At 48.1% G+C, this 15,379-nt stretch overlaps 1 protein-coding gene and 1 long non-coding RNA gene across 3 annotated transcripts; one reads left to right on the forward strand and one right to left on the reverse strand.

Annotated features, from left to right (window-relative positions):
• Nucleotides 1-2,329: 2,329 nt before the first annotated feature.
• Nucleotides 2,330-12,464, forward strand: PRKAB1 (protein kinase AMP-activated non-catalytic subunit beta 1). Of its 2 annotated transcripts, none has more exons than XM_081175139.1 (8): nucleotides 2,330-2,488; nucleotides 5,308-5,502; nucleotides 6,068-6,234; nucleotides 6,734-6,827; nucleotides 7,469-7,583; nucleotides 8,553-8,686; nucleotides 10,742-10,810; nucleotides 10,898-12,464. In XM_081175139.1, the coding sequence occupies exons 2-8, from the start codon at nucleotides 5,347-5,349 to the stop codon at nucleotides 10,973-10,975; spliced, it is 813 nt and encodes a 270-aa protein (XP_081031265.1). In that variant the 5' UTR covers nucleotides 2,330-2,488; nucleotides 5,308-5,346; the 3' UTR covers nucleotides 10,976-12,464. The 2 variants fall into 2 exon arrangements, with proteins under 2 accessions (XP_081031265.1, XP_081031266.1); XM_081175140.1 differs by having other exon boundaries at nucleotides 2,403-2,487; nucleotides 5,289-5,502.
• On the reverse strand, nucleotides 11,247-14,076 carry LOC308576091. The gene is made up of 2 exons (XR_014003077.1): nucleotides 13,142-14,076; nucleotides 11,247-12,728 (listed from the first exon to the last, which is right to left on the reverse strand). It is a non-coding gene; the product is annotated as an uncharacterized lncRNA (long non-coding RNA).
• Between the last annotated feature and the right edge of the window lie 1,303 nt (nucleotides 14,077-15,379).

Raw genomic sequence — 15,379 nt, forward strand, 5'->3', positions numbered from 1 at the left:
ACACACACACACACACACACACACACACACACACACACGACATACGCAACGTTTCTGTTATAAATTCATAGTAAATCAACCATACATTGGCTCTACACCGGTCCACTTTTATTTTGCTCCATGAAGGAAGGACTATCAAAGGGGGACGGTTTGATATAGGACGGCCATAATCCCTTAACCGTACCAATGCATACTCAGGAGCCCTGCCCAGTTGGCATGGCAACCTTGATGGTCCCAGACAGAAGACCATCAAGGACACAATGGACTTGCATATGGGAGTGGATTCAACACGACTGGAACAAAGGACAATGATCAAATCTTCCCTCTGGGGGCAGGAAACTGCCAACTCCCCTTTGTCCTCTAGAAATGACTCATGGGGAGGGGGAAAGGAGGAACCAGCCAGGTGACAACATACTCAGGTTACTTCCACAACCCCTCCTTTTTGTGATGTGACAATGATGTAGTCGTGATGTAGTTCTAGGGGTGTGGCTTGGGGGATTAGTAGCTAATAAAAGTTGGGGTCTTTTGTTTGGGATTTCCATCTTGCTTCATCTTGTTGTGGGTGGGAGTCCTGTAGCGACAGTTTTCAATAAAGGCCAAGCCTACAGGCTGCTGTTTTGCTCCAAATTGTCCTGGTTGGTGTCTTTGTCTTTTTGTCCAAGGGAGCCCTCAGATTCCTCCGTTAACACGCCAGACTGGGCTAATGAGAACTGAGGTCCAAAATGGAGGGCACCAGGTTGTGGAAGGCTGTGGTATGGAACATACTTCTGTGTCAACTAAATCATATCCACTGAGTGTGTTGGTGCCTATTGCTAAACAGTCTGTTGCACCAAAAATCCAAAGACAAGGATGGGGAACCTGTACCCCCCAATCTCCAAATGTTGTTGGACCCCAGTTCCCATCAGCCCCAGCAAGCATGGCGAATGGGCAGGGGTGATGAAGTCCAGCAACCCCTGGAGGGCCACAGATGTTCCTCATCCCCGCAAGAGTCTTGAAGCATCATTCCAAATACATTTGTAACCAGAGGTACCACTGTATTTTATTTAAGACAAGTCATGGTTTAAGGTTCAAGGTGTTACTATTAGCATCCAAATCCATTCACAGCTTGGGGCCAGTTTACTCCCAAGATCATCTTACTCTATATGTGCTCTCTCAACCGCTTCAATGGGCGGAACTGGCACTGTTTCAGGTGCCATATAATATAGGTTCGGAATCTGTAAGAAATCAACCTTTCATTATGGCAGCACCTACACTTTGGAACTCCCTGCCTGTTGATATCAGGCAGGTGCCTTCACTGTACTCAGATATGTAAAATGCTGATGTGTGTGTGTTTTTTTTAAGCTTATTGCTGGTTATAGTTTTCTGAATGTTTTTACTGATGTTTTTTCTATTCTTCATGCAAACTGCTTTGAGGTTTGTTACAATCAAGTAGTATGGAATATTTTTTTATGAAATAATAACTGATTTTGCTACTAGAGCAGGCAGGAGTTGGGTACCTCTGGGCTTCCAGGTTTTGTCAGGCTGTAGCACTTGTCCTTGGGGACGCGGGTGATGCTGTGGGTTAACCACAGAGCCTAGGACTTGCCGATCAGAAGGTCGGCGGTTCGAATCCCTGCGACGGGGTGAGCTCCCGTTGCTCGCTCCCTGCTCCTGCCCACCTAGCAGTTCGAAAGCACATCAAAGTGCAAGTAGATAAATAGGTACCGCTCCGGTGGGGAAGGTAACCGGTGTTTCCGTGCGCTACTCTGGTTTGCCAGAAGTGGCTTAGTCATGCTGGCCACATGACCCGGAAGCTGTACGCCGGCTCCCTCGGCCAATAACGCGAGATGAGCGCCGCAACCCCAGAGTCGGTCATGACTGGACCTAATGGTCAGGGGGCCCTTTACCTTTACCTAGCACTTGTCCTCACCAATCAACATCTGACCAATGATCAGCAGTGGGTGGTGATGGGGGAAGTAATTGAATTACTGTATACCCAAAGGGCCACAGGTTCCCCACCTCTACTTAAGGGTGCCACACAAGGTTTTATTTTTATTTTTTCTATTTTACTTCTGAATAAGCACATGTATGGGCTCGCAGCCTCTGAGCGCGTACAGAGGGAGCCTCTGAGCATGTACGGAGTGCTATTTCCTTCCCTCTAACCATTTAGATTCCTCATACATTTCCAGGAGTCCGTTGGGCGGCGCGGGGGTGGGAATAAACGAGATGATGAGACTTGCGGGCGAGTGACGCTTCCTAGAACTCTCGCCGCCGGAGCAGAAGGTAAAAAGGCGACGCGGCCCCTTTAAATTCCGGCAAGCTCCCGCCCCGCCCCGCCTCCTGCCAGCTTCGCGCACCCGCATGCGCAGTAAGAACTAGAGTTCAGCTGCGCCGCCTGGATCACCCCGAGACCGGAAGTTGTTTCTCCGGCGGCCGGGGAGAAACCGGAAGTGGCGAGAACGGCTGTTGTCCGGGGACCCCGAGAAGAGAGTTGCGGAGCCGCTTGCAGGTGAGTGAAAGGGAAGCGGGCGGGCGCTGCAGCGACTCCCTCCTCGGTCCACGGCACAAAGAGGCTGCTTGAGCCCCGGAACCTCCCCCCCTCCGGCTCCTGAGCATGTGCAGAGGATAATTCTTTGCCTGCTGTTTAGCATTCAAGTGTTGGTGTTTAATGCGAGGAAGGTCCAGGCTGAGAGGAGGGGACTGGCCCAAGGTCACCAAGCGAGGCTTTTTAAAAGCCCACTTCCCTGCGCAGCGCTAGAGGTGAAAGGAAGGTTCTTCGCGCACATCCGGTGCCACTTGCCTGCCAGACTTTGAATTTATGTTGTTGTTTAGTCGTTCAGTCGTGTCCGACTCTTCATGACCCCATGGACCAGAGCATGCCAGGCACTCCTGTCTTCCACCGCCTCCCGCAGTTTGGTCAAACTCATGCTGGTAGCTTCGAGAACACTGTCCAACCATCTCGTCCTCTGTTGTCCCGTTCTCGTGCCCTCCATCTTTCCCAACATCAGGGTCTTTTCCAGGGAGTCTTCTCTTCTCATGAGGTGGCCAAAGTATTGGAGCCTCAGCTTCACGATCTGTCCTTCCAGTAAGCACTCAGGGCTGATTTCCTTCAGAATGGAGAGGTTTGATCTTCTTGCAGTCCATGGGACTCTCAAGTCTCCTCCAGCACCATAATTCAAAAGCATCAATTCTTCGGCGATCAGCCTTCTTTATGGTCCAGCTCTCACTTCCATACATCACTATTTGAATTTATATGTTAGATATATTAGGCACTGCCTCGAACCAGATCAGGTTATTCGTCCCTTTAGCCCAGTGTTTTACAGTTCCACCAACAGTGGCTCTCTGGAGTCTTTGGCACAGAGGGGTCTTTCCTTTCCTTTCCTGCTGGATATCCTTTTTATAAGTTGGGATATTTGAATAGTTGCAAATATTAGGGGCGGGAGGTTGGTGGGTGGGTGGGGGTGTCAAAGGGTGAATAACTCACAACTTGAGCAAAACCTTCAACAGTTGTAGCTATGCCAGTCCTTTTGTGGTATAAAAACGTAAGAGCCATACTGGGTCAAGCCGACAGCATCCTGTTCTCAGAGAAGCCAACCAGATGCTAAGGCATGGGTTCGAGCCCCACGCTGGGCAAAAGATTCCTGCGTTGCAGGGGGTTGGATTAGATGACTCTCGTGGTCCCGTCTGGCTCTCTGATTCTATGTAACTTCTGCTGGATGTCCTCTTGACTGGTGGTACTTAGGGGTTGCATATGTTACTGGGGAGGGACGGAGGGCCTGAAGGACAAGTCACAGCTTGAACACAACTCACAGCAGGTGAGAGAGCCTTGCTGGATCAGGTGAAAGGGACTCGTCTGGTTCCAGCATCCTGTTCTCACTGGCCCAAAGGGAAGCTTGCAAGTAGGACATGAGTGCAATAGCACTCTGCCCACCTGCGATTCACAGCAGCTGGCATGCAGAGGCATGTACTGCCTCTGACAGTAGAGGCTAGCAGCCATCCAGAGTAGAAGCCTTATCCCCCATGAATTTGTTGAATCGTCTTTTAAAGCTGTCCAAGTTTGTGACTGTCACTACACTAATTTCACAGATGAATTAGATGCTGTGTGAAGAAGGACTTCCTGTTTGTCTGTCCTGAATCTTCCAAATGTTCAGCTTCCCAGGGTTTTGTTTTTTGTTTTTTTTTAGTCTTGTGCATGTTTAAAGCTTAATAGCTCTATTTAGTGGAGCACATTTCGTTGGAACCCAGGTGAAGTGTTTTCCTGATTTGGAAGATACATGTAGGGGTATTGGGCTAGGAAGAGGGAGACCTGGGTTCATATCCCCCATTAATGTTGTTGTGTGATCTTGGTCCAGTCATACACACTCAGACTCACCTATCTCACAAGAGATGGGAGAACCATTATGCTATCTTGAGCTTCTTAGAGAAAAGGCTGGATATTTTGCTGGCATCCGTCTGTCTCGGGAGACAATGGAGGAGTGTGCCTTTGTGGCTGAAGTCAAACTATTGGAAGGTTACAGTGCCTGTTGTGGCACTAGAGATTGATAAGGGAGAGACATGTTTTGTTGCAGCTGGGGCAGATGACAGTTAAAAAGAATATATTTGTCTTGCTTGGCCTTCTGAGGAGCACAGGTTGCAGATTCCCCCTTCTATTTTATCTCCACAACAACCCTGTGAGGGAGATTAGGTTGAGAATGTGGCCCAAGGTAATCTAATGATCTTCATGGCAGATGTTGCTCCTTTCAGCTGGAGATGTTTCCAGAGACCTTCTATGCTTTCACCTCATTGCATTTTTATTTTTTATTCCATCCTTCCACTAATTAGCCAAGGGCCTTTTTTGCTCCCCTCCCCTTTTTGCTCTCCATTCTCTCCTCTCAATAGCCCTGTGAAGTAGTTTAGGCTGGGAGGGATGGGGAGTGAATCAAGGTCACTTAGTGAACTTCCTGGCTGAGTGGGGATTTGAACCCAGGTCTCTCAGGCACTTTAATTGTGACACCACACAGGTTCTAAGCTTCTCTCTCTACAGGACACAAGCCTTATGTGCCTGGTGTTCATCCCCACCCAAATGGCATCATTGGCTTCAAGACAGGAAACAAACAAACCAACCAAAGACAGTAAACCAACCAAACACAGCACATGTAGTGGACTTTGTAACTCAGCAGGGCTTTCAAACCAGATCTCTGCAATCAAAAGCCAGCAGTAAACCACACTGGCTCATTTTCACCACCAGCTTGTCATTCTCCTGCCCATTGCTTATTAGATTGTGAGCTGGGCTGTTTGTTTATGCCGACTGAACAGCCTCTGGTTTCTCCGGCACCTGATTTGTTGCAGAGATTTGTGGCTGCCTTTCTCTTTGGGATCTGAAGAGCAATGGGGAACACGAGCAGTGAGCGGGCTGGTGTGGAGCGTCAAGGGAGCCACAAGACACCTCGGAGAGATAGCGGAGGAACAAAGGATGGAGACCGGCCGAAGATCTTGATGGACAGCCCTGAAGACACCGACATGTTCCACGCCGAGGAAATAAAGGTATGTGACCTCAGGCGTTCGCCCTCATTCGCTGAGAAAGCCGAGCAAAAGGGTTCATGCTGCCATTTTGAAGGATGTGAGACAGGCGCCAGTTTACTCTTGCAGAAACTCCAGCAGCCAGTTGGTTGTTTCTCTTTTTAGAGAGGGGGAATCGGCCATTGGGTTACATCAAGCTTTAGTACCACTCAGAACAGACCCACTGATCGTAATAGACATCCAATAACTTGGATCTGTTAATTTCTGTGGGTCCCCTCCAAGTCAGGCCTAGGCAAACGCTGAGTCATTTGAATGTCTGTTTCCACCTCCTCCACCCTCTGCTAGGAGGCGGTCAGATAATGGTATGTAGGCCCAATGGAGCAAAGGTCTGCTTCAGAAGGTTGTGGGATCCTATGGATAAGATTTTGGGAGTGCCTGGAGAAAGGAAAGGAAGGAGAAATCCAGCTATGCAAGTTGGACCCTAAATGACCCACCCCTTAGCCACTTAACCTAAAACAGATTGCGGAACTGAATTTTTGCCAAGACTTGGCCATTACACCACATGTTCCTCCCTCCCTGTCCCACGCAGCTTGGCAAGGAAAAAGAAGAATTCCTGGCCTGGCAGCATGACGTCGAGGTGAATGATAAGGCTCCTACACAAGCTCGGCCAACCGTTTTTCGCTGGACCGGAGGAGGCAAAGAGGTCTTTCTGTCCGGCTCTTTTAACAACTGGAGCAAACTTCCACTGACACGGAGGTGAGCATCTTTGTGGCTTGGTCTGGGCTACCTTTGTTTGTTGTCTTGGTGAGGAGGCCCAATATGTTTTGAAGGGTATCTACAGTGTCTATCCTTACCGCAGTTTCCCACAAGAGCAGGAAAAGTGGGCTGAGCTTGGTGCCATGCTGTTATCAAATACTGGTGGTGAAGCCAATGCTCATTTTCAAGAGTGGCTCACCTTTATGGGCATGGGGAGCCAGTCTTGCAACAAAACATCGCTGCAAATCCCCAGCCTCTAAGCAAGAGCGGCCTACAATCACACTCACGGAGAGCTGTTGGGGTTTTGCTTTTGGTGGGCAGGACGGTACTGTGTGTTTCATTCCAGTATTTTGGGGTGGGTTGTCTGCAGAATGGGAAGAGGCAAAAATTCAGATTCAGACTTTTTAATTATTATTTAGCTGACTCACTTTCTACGGTAAAGGATTAATTGTATCCCCTCCCCCCTCTCTTTTTAATCCCCTCCCTCTCTCATTCATAGCCACAATAACTTTGTAGCAATTCTCGATCTCCCAGAAGGCGAACACCAATACAAGTTTTATGTGGATGGCCAATGGACACATGATCCTGCAGAGGTAATACTGCCTTTTTCAGTCGTACTTGGCCATCATGAAGGGCTGGTTCATGCATCCATGCCTCCGCCTTCTGTAATTTCTCCGTGATTGGTGGCTGGCAGATGAACATGCGAAATGCCGGGTGCATTGGAAAGTGTGTTGTTTTAGGTATGATAGTTCACATCAAAGGTGGTGGCCCTTTTACATACGTAGGCCATCACTTGACGTAGCAGCATAAAGTCACGTATATCCTTGTGCAAACCAATTTTGACAACTGACTTCTTTCTGTAATGAACCAGTGGGGCACCTGCCGTTGGTCAGACACTCAGCCGAAGACATCTCCTTTTTTTTAAAAAAATCTTCCTACATCCTTCCCATGGGAAGGCCTGAGATTCATTCTTCAGGGCCTAGGTCATGGGTGGGGAGCCTGTGCCCCTCCAGGTGTTGCTGACATCATCCATGACCATTGGCCACTCTGACTGGGGCTGATGGGAGCTGGAGTCTAACAGTCTGGAGGTTCCCAAAAGCTATGGGGTGGAGCCTATTTTGAAGATGCAAAGTAGAGCTTTGCTGGTCTACATTCTGTTCCTCCTCCTCCTCCAATCTCTTCCCATGAGGCACTCCAAAGCAATTTACAAGCTGCCCCTTGGTTTTCTTCCTAGCCTGTAGTAACCAGCCAGCTGGGGACTGTCAACAACGTCATCCAGGTGAAGAAAACAGACTTTGAAGTATTTGATGCTTTAATGGTGGACTCCCAAAAGTCTTCAGATGTATCTGGTAGGTATCTTGGTGTCGTGCTTCTCCATGGTTGGGGGTGCTGTGTTGCCTTGGTCCAGGGTTTAGTGTCTAGCTGTGCATTTTGCAGAAGTGACATCATTGAACACTATTTGTTTCCTGGCACTGGGGACGGTCTGAATGCAGTTAACTCTGGAGGACTTTGTTCTTCCCGGCACATTATTGAGAGTGTCAGTAACCACACGGAAGGTGGTGATCGAGCAGACATTGTGCACTTAAGAGTCTCAAACAGTTCTTCAGCAAGGACTCCCGAGGAAGCTTAGCAATAGTGAGATAAGATCCCTTATGGATCAAAGAACGGAAAGCACCAGGTAGGAATAAATGGACATATCTCACAGTGGAGAGGTGTAAAAAGTGTCCTCCTCGCTGCAATTGGTATTGGGGCCTGTGCTTTTTAAACTTGGCCTGGCGTTAGGTGTGAGCAGTGAGGTAGCAAAGTTTCCCGATGGTACCAAATTGTCCAGGGTGGCAAGAACAGCAGCAGCATCCAGAATTAAAGGCATCATATATTATTCGCCCAAATGTTGTTCTGCTGTCTTGGAACATCCCGTGAATGAGCTAGAAGAAATGATCTAGCTATACAGATGTTGATCAGTTACATTCTAAACCTTTTAACTGTTTTTAATACCAAGTTTTAAATTGTCGCAGCCCTCCCTGGGACCTGGTGGTGAAGGATGGGCAATAAATTCAACAATGATAATGATTTTTGTTGTTGTTGAAAAAGGCATTGCTGAGAGTGCCAAAAGGATCTCTCTCAAGTGGGCTAAAAGGGCAATAAAGTTTGCTGAATAAATGGCATTCAGTGGTAAAGTGTAGAAATCAAGTAAGGAAACCTTTGGGGATTCAAGACCACGGCTAGAAATGGGAAATTGTTTAGAAGTGCTTTCCCCCAAATAGACCAAGGTTAACCACAGGAACCTCCCCTCTCTCTCCCCTCTCCTCCCTGAGCAGAGCTGTCGAGTTCACCCCCCGGACCCTACCACCAGGAACCCTACATCTGTAAGCCTGAAGAGCGCTTCAAGTCCCCCCCTATTCTTCCTCCGCACCTCCTGCAGGTTATCCTAAACAAAGACACTGGGATTTCGGTGAGTAGAGAAATGTGAAGATAGAAGCAAGCCCCCGCTTTCCCCCCAAATCAAATTCACTGTGTAAGCTGGTGTGTCCTTACCAGCTTTGGGCAGTTTTTATGTGGGGATTCTCCATTTGAGAACAGAGGTGGCGCAGTGAGACTGAAACTCTGAATTGTTTGACTTAACCTGACGAGGAGGGTTATTGGTTTCTTTTTTTTCTTATTATGTGTTTTTATCTTGTATTTTTATGCTATGAACTGCCCTCAGATTTACACATGGAAGGGAGATGGTATACAAATATAATAATTATTATTAATAATAAGCCTTGCCCTACCTTGCATCCTGTTTTCTTAATAAACCGGTCATGCTTGGGTTTGCATTTCAGAAGCTTCCACAGGAATGGAAAGTTTCTCTTTCATGCTACAAAAAAAAATGTATTTGGTAGGTGTACAAGTGTCCTCTGGTGGCCCCTAGTGGCTTTCCTGATTTTGTATTTAAAGTTCTAAATAGGGCTAGGCGACATATTGTCCAAAAGCTGTTTGAAGGCCATATTGGGATGTTGGTTTCATAATTTTTGACCTGGCAATATATCGCAAATCATGATGTGTTTGTGTGTGTGTTTGCTATGCACAAATAACAATGTGGGGAAAACCATGGAACCAGCCAATGTTTCTCTTGATTCCTGCAGCGCATTAACTCTGCTCCACTGCCTCGTGCTGGGGGCAGGCGAATCACAGGAGCAGGCGCCGGCAAAAATCATGATGCGGGGAAGACTGTGAAGCCAGCCATTGCCTCTACATAGCGCCATCCTTATTTCAGATATTGTGAAATATTAAAAGGTAAAGGTACCCCTGCCCATACGGGCCAGTCTTGACAGACTCTAGGGTTGTGCGCTCATCTCACTCTAGATGCCGGGAGCCAGCGCTGTCCGCAGACACTTCCGGGTCACGTGGCTAGCGTGACAAGCTGCATCTGGCGAGCCAGCGCAGCACACGGAAACGCCGTTTACCTTCTCGCTGGTAAGCGGTCCCTATTTATCTACTTGCACCCGAGGGTGCTTTCGAACTGCTAGGTTGGCAGGCGCTGGGACCGAACGACGGGCGCGCACCCCACCGCGGGGATTCGAACCACCGACCTTTCGATCGGCAAGTCCTAGCTGCTGAGGCTTTAACCCACAGCGCCACCCGCGTCCCATTGTGAAATATTGGTATATCACAATTTCTTTGCTGGTGATATATCATGATGCTGAAAACCAGATATTGCCCAGCCCTAGTCCTAATGTATTTGTATCGGGATGAGGGTGGCACTGTGGTCTAAACCACAGAGCCTAGGGCTTGCCAATCAGAAGGTTGGTGGTTTGAATCCCCACGACGGGGTGAGCTCCCGTTGTTCGGTCCCAGCTCCTGCCCACCTAGCAGTTCGAAAGTATGTCAAGTGCAAGTAGATAAATAGGTACCACTCCGGTGGGAAGGTAAACGGCATTTCCGTGCGCTGCTCTGGTTTGCCAGAAACGGCTTAGTCATGCTGGCCACATGACCCGGAAGCTGTCTGTGGGCAGACGCTGGCTCCCTTGGCCTATATAGTGAGATGAGCGCCGCAACCCCAGAGTTGTCCGCAACTGAACCTAATGGTCAGGGGTACCTTTACCTTTTAGTCCTAAATCAGGTAGAGTGCTTGGGGGCCAAATGCAACCCTCTGGGGCTATGTCCCTCTGGGACTCCCTTAGGAGTCTCCCTTAGCCACACCCTCTCCTTAAGCTGCACCTCTCCCCCCAAACCACACGTTCATTGAACCCTCTCTGCCCTTTCCTCAGAAGCCTATGCCTGGCTGGAATGTGTCTGTGAACTGCATCAGTGCCTGTTACTTGGTTGGGTGGAGACAACAGTGGTGCAGAAACCTGCCCCTTGCGTATTGCTGGGATGTAGCTATGCTCCACTCAACTTGACTTTGGTGCCACCTGCAACAGCGATGTGGCCCCTGGCAGGCTCCTCCAGAGGGAACATGGCCCTTGAGCTGGAAAAGGGTTCCCCATCCCTGTCCTGAACTATTCTTCTTTGTCGCCCTCTTTAGTGCGATCCTGCCCTGCTTCCCGAGCCGAATCACGTCATGCTGAACCACCTCTATGCCCTTTCCATCAAGGTAAGGCGGCGGCTTAAGTCGTTGCTGTCTGCCTGTGTTTAGACGGCTCCGTCTTCTGATCTCCCTCTCCTCACAAATCTCTCCTAGGACGGGGTCATGGTGCTCAGCGCTACCCACCGTTACAAGAAGAAATATGTCACTACGCTGCTGTATAAGCCCATCTGAAAGCAGAGCTGGGTGCCCGGGCCGATGGAGAAGCGGAGGGAACAAACGAGAAGCGTATGCTCTTTGAAACAGTAGCGGACTTGCTGTCGAATCATAACGCATATTTATATATATATCTATCTTTATATTTTTTAAAAGAGCCCAAATTTGCCTTGCTCTCTTTCTCTCCCTCCTGCTTTGAATGTTCTTTAGCCCCACAAGCAGGTACCCACTTGTGCTGCCAATCAAGGCTGTGGGTTTTTGAGGGGGGTTCATCGCCCTGTAATAGCAGGGGGGGCGGATCTATGAAGACGCACAAGCTGCCAAGGGCATTTAGTTTGCAGAGTTAAGACAAACGAATTTTTCAACTGGGCACTCGGAAATGAATGGACACCTTCAATCGTCCAAAGTCCCCAAAGTGGCTTTGCTTTTTTTCATACAGCAATACGTGTAAGAGAAGGTGTCTTCCTTCTGTAGCAATCTGGGCATACCCTTATAAATAACTTTATTTTTCGTTCTTGTTCGTCCCTGCCCTCCCCGCTAGTCACCTTTTGTAACCTGGGCACGACTTGCCAGGTTTCAGATGACTGGCAAAGGCAGCCAGCTTTGGTTACTTGCCAGCAGAAAATGCTTGGCACATCTTTCAGTTTACTGCAGCTGGACTGATGGATTTAGGTTGGTGGATTTACTGTCCAGTGGGCGGCAGGATGTTACAAAGAGGCTAGAAGAGTTGGACACTGCTGTGAAGCTTCGGGACCAACCCTTTCTGGGTCCTACGAGCCTCCTCTCTCCCCCTACCTTCTTGGATAGCTTGCTCAGAAATGTGGCTCCTTCCTTTCCAAAGATTAGAACTCCCAAGCAATATTGCTGCCCTGCTCCAGGGTTGCTAGGGGAGGTGGGCTTTGCACCCCAGGCCTTCACATGTCTCTATGCTAAGGAATCAGGATGCTTCTCCTCTCAAACAGCTGTAGCCTCCCCTTGTTTGTGGCAGGAGGCTCGTCAAGGGGCTACACCTCCCATAAAAGATAAGCTGCCTGCTTGTCTCCCCCCCCCCAAAAAAAGGCCGATTAATGTGTTGTCTGTCACACCAAGGTGCACACACTCCCTAGCCTGCTGTGGTACCAGCTTGTGCCTTCTTAGCCAAGCGAGCCCTGTGTGGTTTTTTCCCTTCTGATTCCTTACCAATCTTTTGAGGCCACCAGGCAGTTTTATTGCTTTGAGTAGCTGAAACTGATGTATAGGTAGAAAAGGCACTCTAGAACAGGGGCTGGCTAACCTGTGGCTCCTCCAGGTGTCACTGGGCTGCAACCGCCTTCATCCCTAATCTATTCTGACCAGCTGTTTGGGACAGATGGGAGCTGGGTGGCTCCAAGCTCCCATCCCTGCTCTAGACCGCTGTTGAGAACAGTATTTCACGTCTGCTTTTTTAAAAAAAATCTTCTGTTTGCTGTTTTTTCTCTTCAGAAATCAGTTTTTTAAAAAAGAAAATAAAATCAGTTTACATAATGAAGAGTGAGCATTTCCTCTGCACCTTTCTTGAAAGGAACACAGGTTAACTTCCCGACATTACGGCAAAGGTTGCAACCCATACTGTCACCTGTGACCTGTTGCAATATGTGAGAGGAACATGCCTGTTAGGTAGGGCAAGACAAAGGTGGGGGTGGGGGTTGTATGGTCGGGTTTACCAAGTGCTGGAGGTCAACAAAATGATTGTCTCACAGTGGAGCTAAGTTAGCTACTCTACAGGAAAATTTAATGGTCACTATATAGTAGCCTCCATAAAGAAGGCTGATCGCCGAAGAATTGATGCTTTTGAATTATGGTGCTGGAGGAGACTCGAGAGTCCCGTGGACTGCAAGAAGATCAAACCTCTCCATTCTGAAGGAAATCAGACCCGAGTGCTCACTGGAAGGACAGATCCTGAAGCTGAGACTCCAATACTCTGGCCACATCATGAGAAGAGAAGACTCCCTGGAAAAGACCCTGATGTTGGGAAAGATGGAGGGCACAAGGAGAAGGGGACGACAGAGGACGAGATGGCTGGATAGTGTTCTCGAAGCTACCAGCATGAGTTTGACTAAACTGCGGGAGGCAGTGGGAAGACAGGAGTGCCTGGTGTGCTCTGGTCCATGGGGTCACGAAGAGTCGGACACGACTAAACGACTAAACAACAACAACAACATATGCCTCTCAACCTGTGATCCCTCTTGTTCCAGGACGGTTAAGTTATTTCAGCCTGAGGGCCACATGTCGGTGGTAGGTGGGGCCAGAGGCAAAAGTTGGGTGGAACAACAAATGTAAATGCTACCTTTGTACAGTAGGCTAGTCTCTACTCAAACAGCCCTCTCTAATCTCCATCAACAAGGGAGAGACATCATCAGCGTTCAAGGACAAACTGGAGGGCAAACTGCACAGGTCTGGAGGGATGTATTTGGCTCCCGTCTGAGGTTCCCCACTCTCTGCTCTAGTTACTTTCACTATGATGAGGAAGATGAGCTAATCGAAAAGATCAGGCTCTTGGAGCAGGCAAGCAAAGAAGCAAATGTCCAGAGTCATGCAGATTAGGGCAAAACGAATTCCTAACTACACATATGTGCTTGTAGTGACTGATCAAGAAGAGAGTTCTGGAGGCTATAACTGATAGCTTGGTGGAAATGTCAACTCTGCGTGGGGCAGTGTTTTTTTTGGGGGGGGGCGGGATGTAAACTCCATCTAGGTATTGCTAGAGAAAGGGTGGAAAAAATAAGACCGCCACTATCATTATGCTGTTGTACAAAAGCAATGGTGTGACCGGTTGAGATACCGTAGCAGAAAGACACACAGTGGCAGAAAAGGTTGTGGCATTTGAAGAGTTTCAGCCTAGCAAAAAGAAATAAAGGAAGGCAGGTGGATATTATAGATGTTTAAAACTATGTACGGTACATTGAAAATAGAGAGAAGCTTTTTTCCTGTATTCGTCACACTAGAAGCTGAAGGGTCATTCAAGGAAGCTAAAAGAGGGTAGGGGGATTCAGGACACGAAACCACTTCTTCCTGCAGCACATTTAACTCTTTCTCCAAGCAGAAACTTTAAAAGGGGTTTCGAAGTATTCATGGAGAAGGGTATAGATAGCAACTAGCCACAAGAGGCAGGATGCTTTTGCCTTTATGTCCTGGCTTTTATGTTTCTCACAGGACATTCATTTGGTCACAGCGGGAAACTGGATTCAAAACTAGATGCAGTCCAAGCAGAGCAGCTCTTACGCTCTGACATCTCTAAAACTGCTAGGTTTATGAGCAACTACTGGGACATTTAGAACATCAAAAAAGCCTTGCTGGATGAGGCCAGAGGTCTTATCAAGTCCAACATCCTGTTCTCTGGCTGCGAAGTTCACAAGCGGGACCTGAAGACAACACTGCACTACCTCTCTCTACTTGTGATTCCCTGTAACTAGCATACAGAAGCATGCCAACTCTTGACACTGGAGACTATATCTGTTATGGCTCATGTAACTATGGCAAATCCTCCTTGAATTCGTCTAATCCTCTTTTGAAGTCAGTTAAGAATGTAAATTCAACCATGCTGGATCAGGTTAACCATTAAGGGCAGATAAGAGTTGAAGTCCAACATCTGCAGGGCCACATGTTCCCCACCTCTGCGTCAAAGGTATAAAGCGACATTTAATTAGGACAAATTAAGAAGTCATAATGAGCAAGCTTTTCACATTAAAACTTCTCTGCTGGCTCCATTTTAAGCATCCATGCATAAACAGCTCTTGCAGAGGCTGAATCACCATACCTAATAACATTTCTCTCTCATATAGACACACACACCCTTTTTCTTACATAATCCCAAGCTCTTCTGAACTCAATAGATCTACTGCTTTTTTGCCCCCATATTTTTTTTTACACTTTTTAAATTAATAAACTAAACCAAATATTGCACATCTGTGTGATATTTTCGCCCTAATAAATGGCATGAGATTCGCTGCATTTGAAATCCTCCCCAAGACTACGACTGAAATCTTCCCCACCTGCAAAAACTGGGGAGATAAAGGAAGTGAGTGGCCAGTTTTAGGTTAAGGGGAGAAGTCTGCTGGGCGGCAACTCCCAACCCCAGCCAGCTCTACGCACAGCTAGCACGACTCGCTGCCCTTGATGTTTCATTGTTGCAGACCACATCCACTAGCAGGAAGTACAGCTGTGTTCACCAGGAGTTGAGCAACAACACAAGTGTATTCTCAGAAAGTTCCCTGTTAGCTTCAGGGGCATGGGGAGGTAGATAAGAGCCCCCCTCCTGTTAGAACAGCCTTCCCCTCTCATCTGTGCCCTAGTCAGTTTAGCCGGTGGTCAGCAGTGGATGTAATCTAACCATTTGTGGAAGGCTGTGGTAATTTGGAATGGGAGAATGACTGCTACGATGCAGTACGGTCATGTAAAATTCAG

Source organism: Podarcis bocagei (genome assembly GCF_964188305.1).
Source record: "Podarcis bocagei genome assembly, chromosome: 16".
Lineage (NCBI taxonomy): Eukaryota > Metazoa > Chordata > Lepidosauria > Squamata > Lacertidae > Podarcis > Podarcis bocagei.

What these genes read in the sequence shown, in the direction of transcription:
- PRKAB1 (XM_081175139.1), top strand. Translation starts at nt 5,347, where the DNA reads ATGGGGAACACGAGCAGTGAGCGGGCTGGTGTGGAGCGTCAAGGGAGC. An exon ending in GGACACATGATCCTGCAGAG is followed by an intron (nt 6,828 to 7,468) that starts GTAATACTGCCT and finishes TTTTCTTCCTAG; the next exon opens with CCTGTAGTAACCAGCCAGCT. An exon ending in AAAGTCTTCAGATGTATCTG is followed by an intron (nt 7,584 to 8,552) that starts GTAGGTATCTTG and finishes CTCCCTGAGCAG; the next exon opens with AGCTGTCGAGTTCACCCCCC.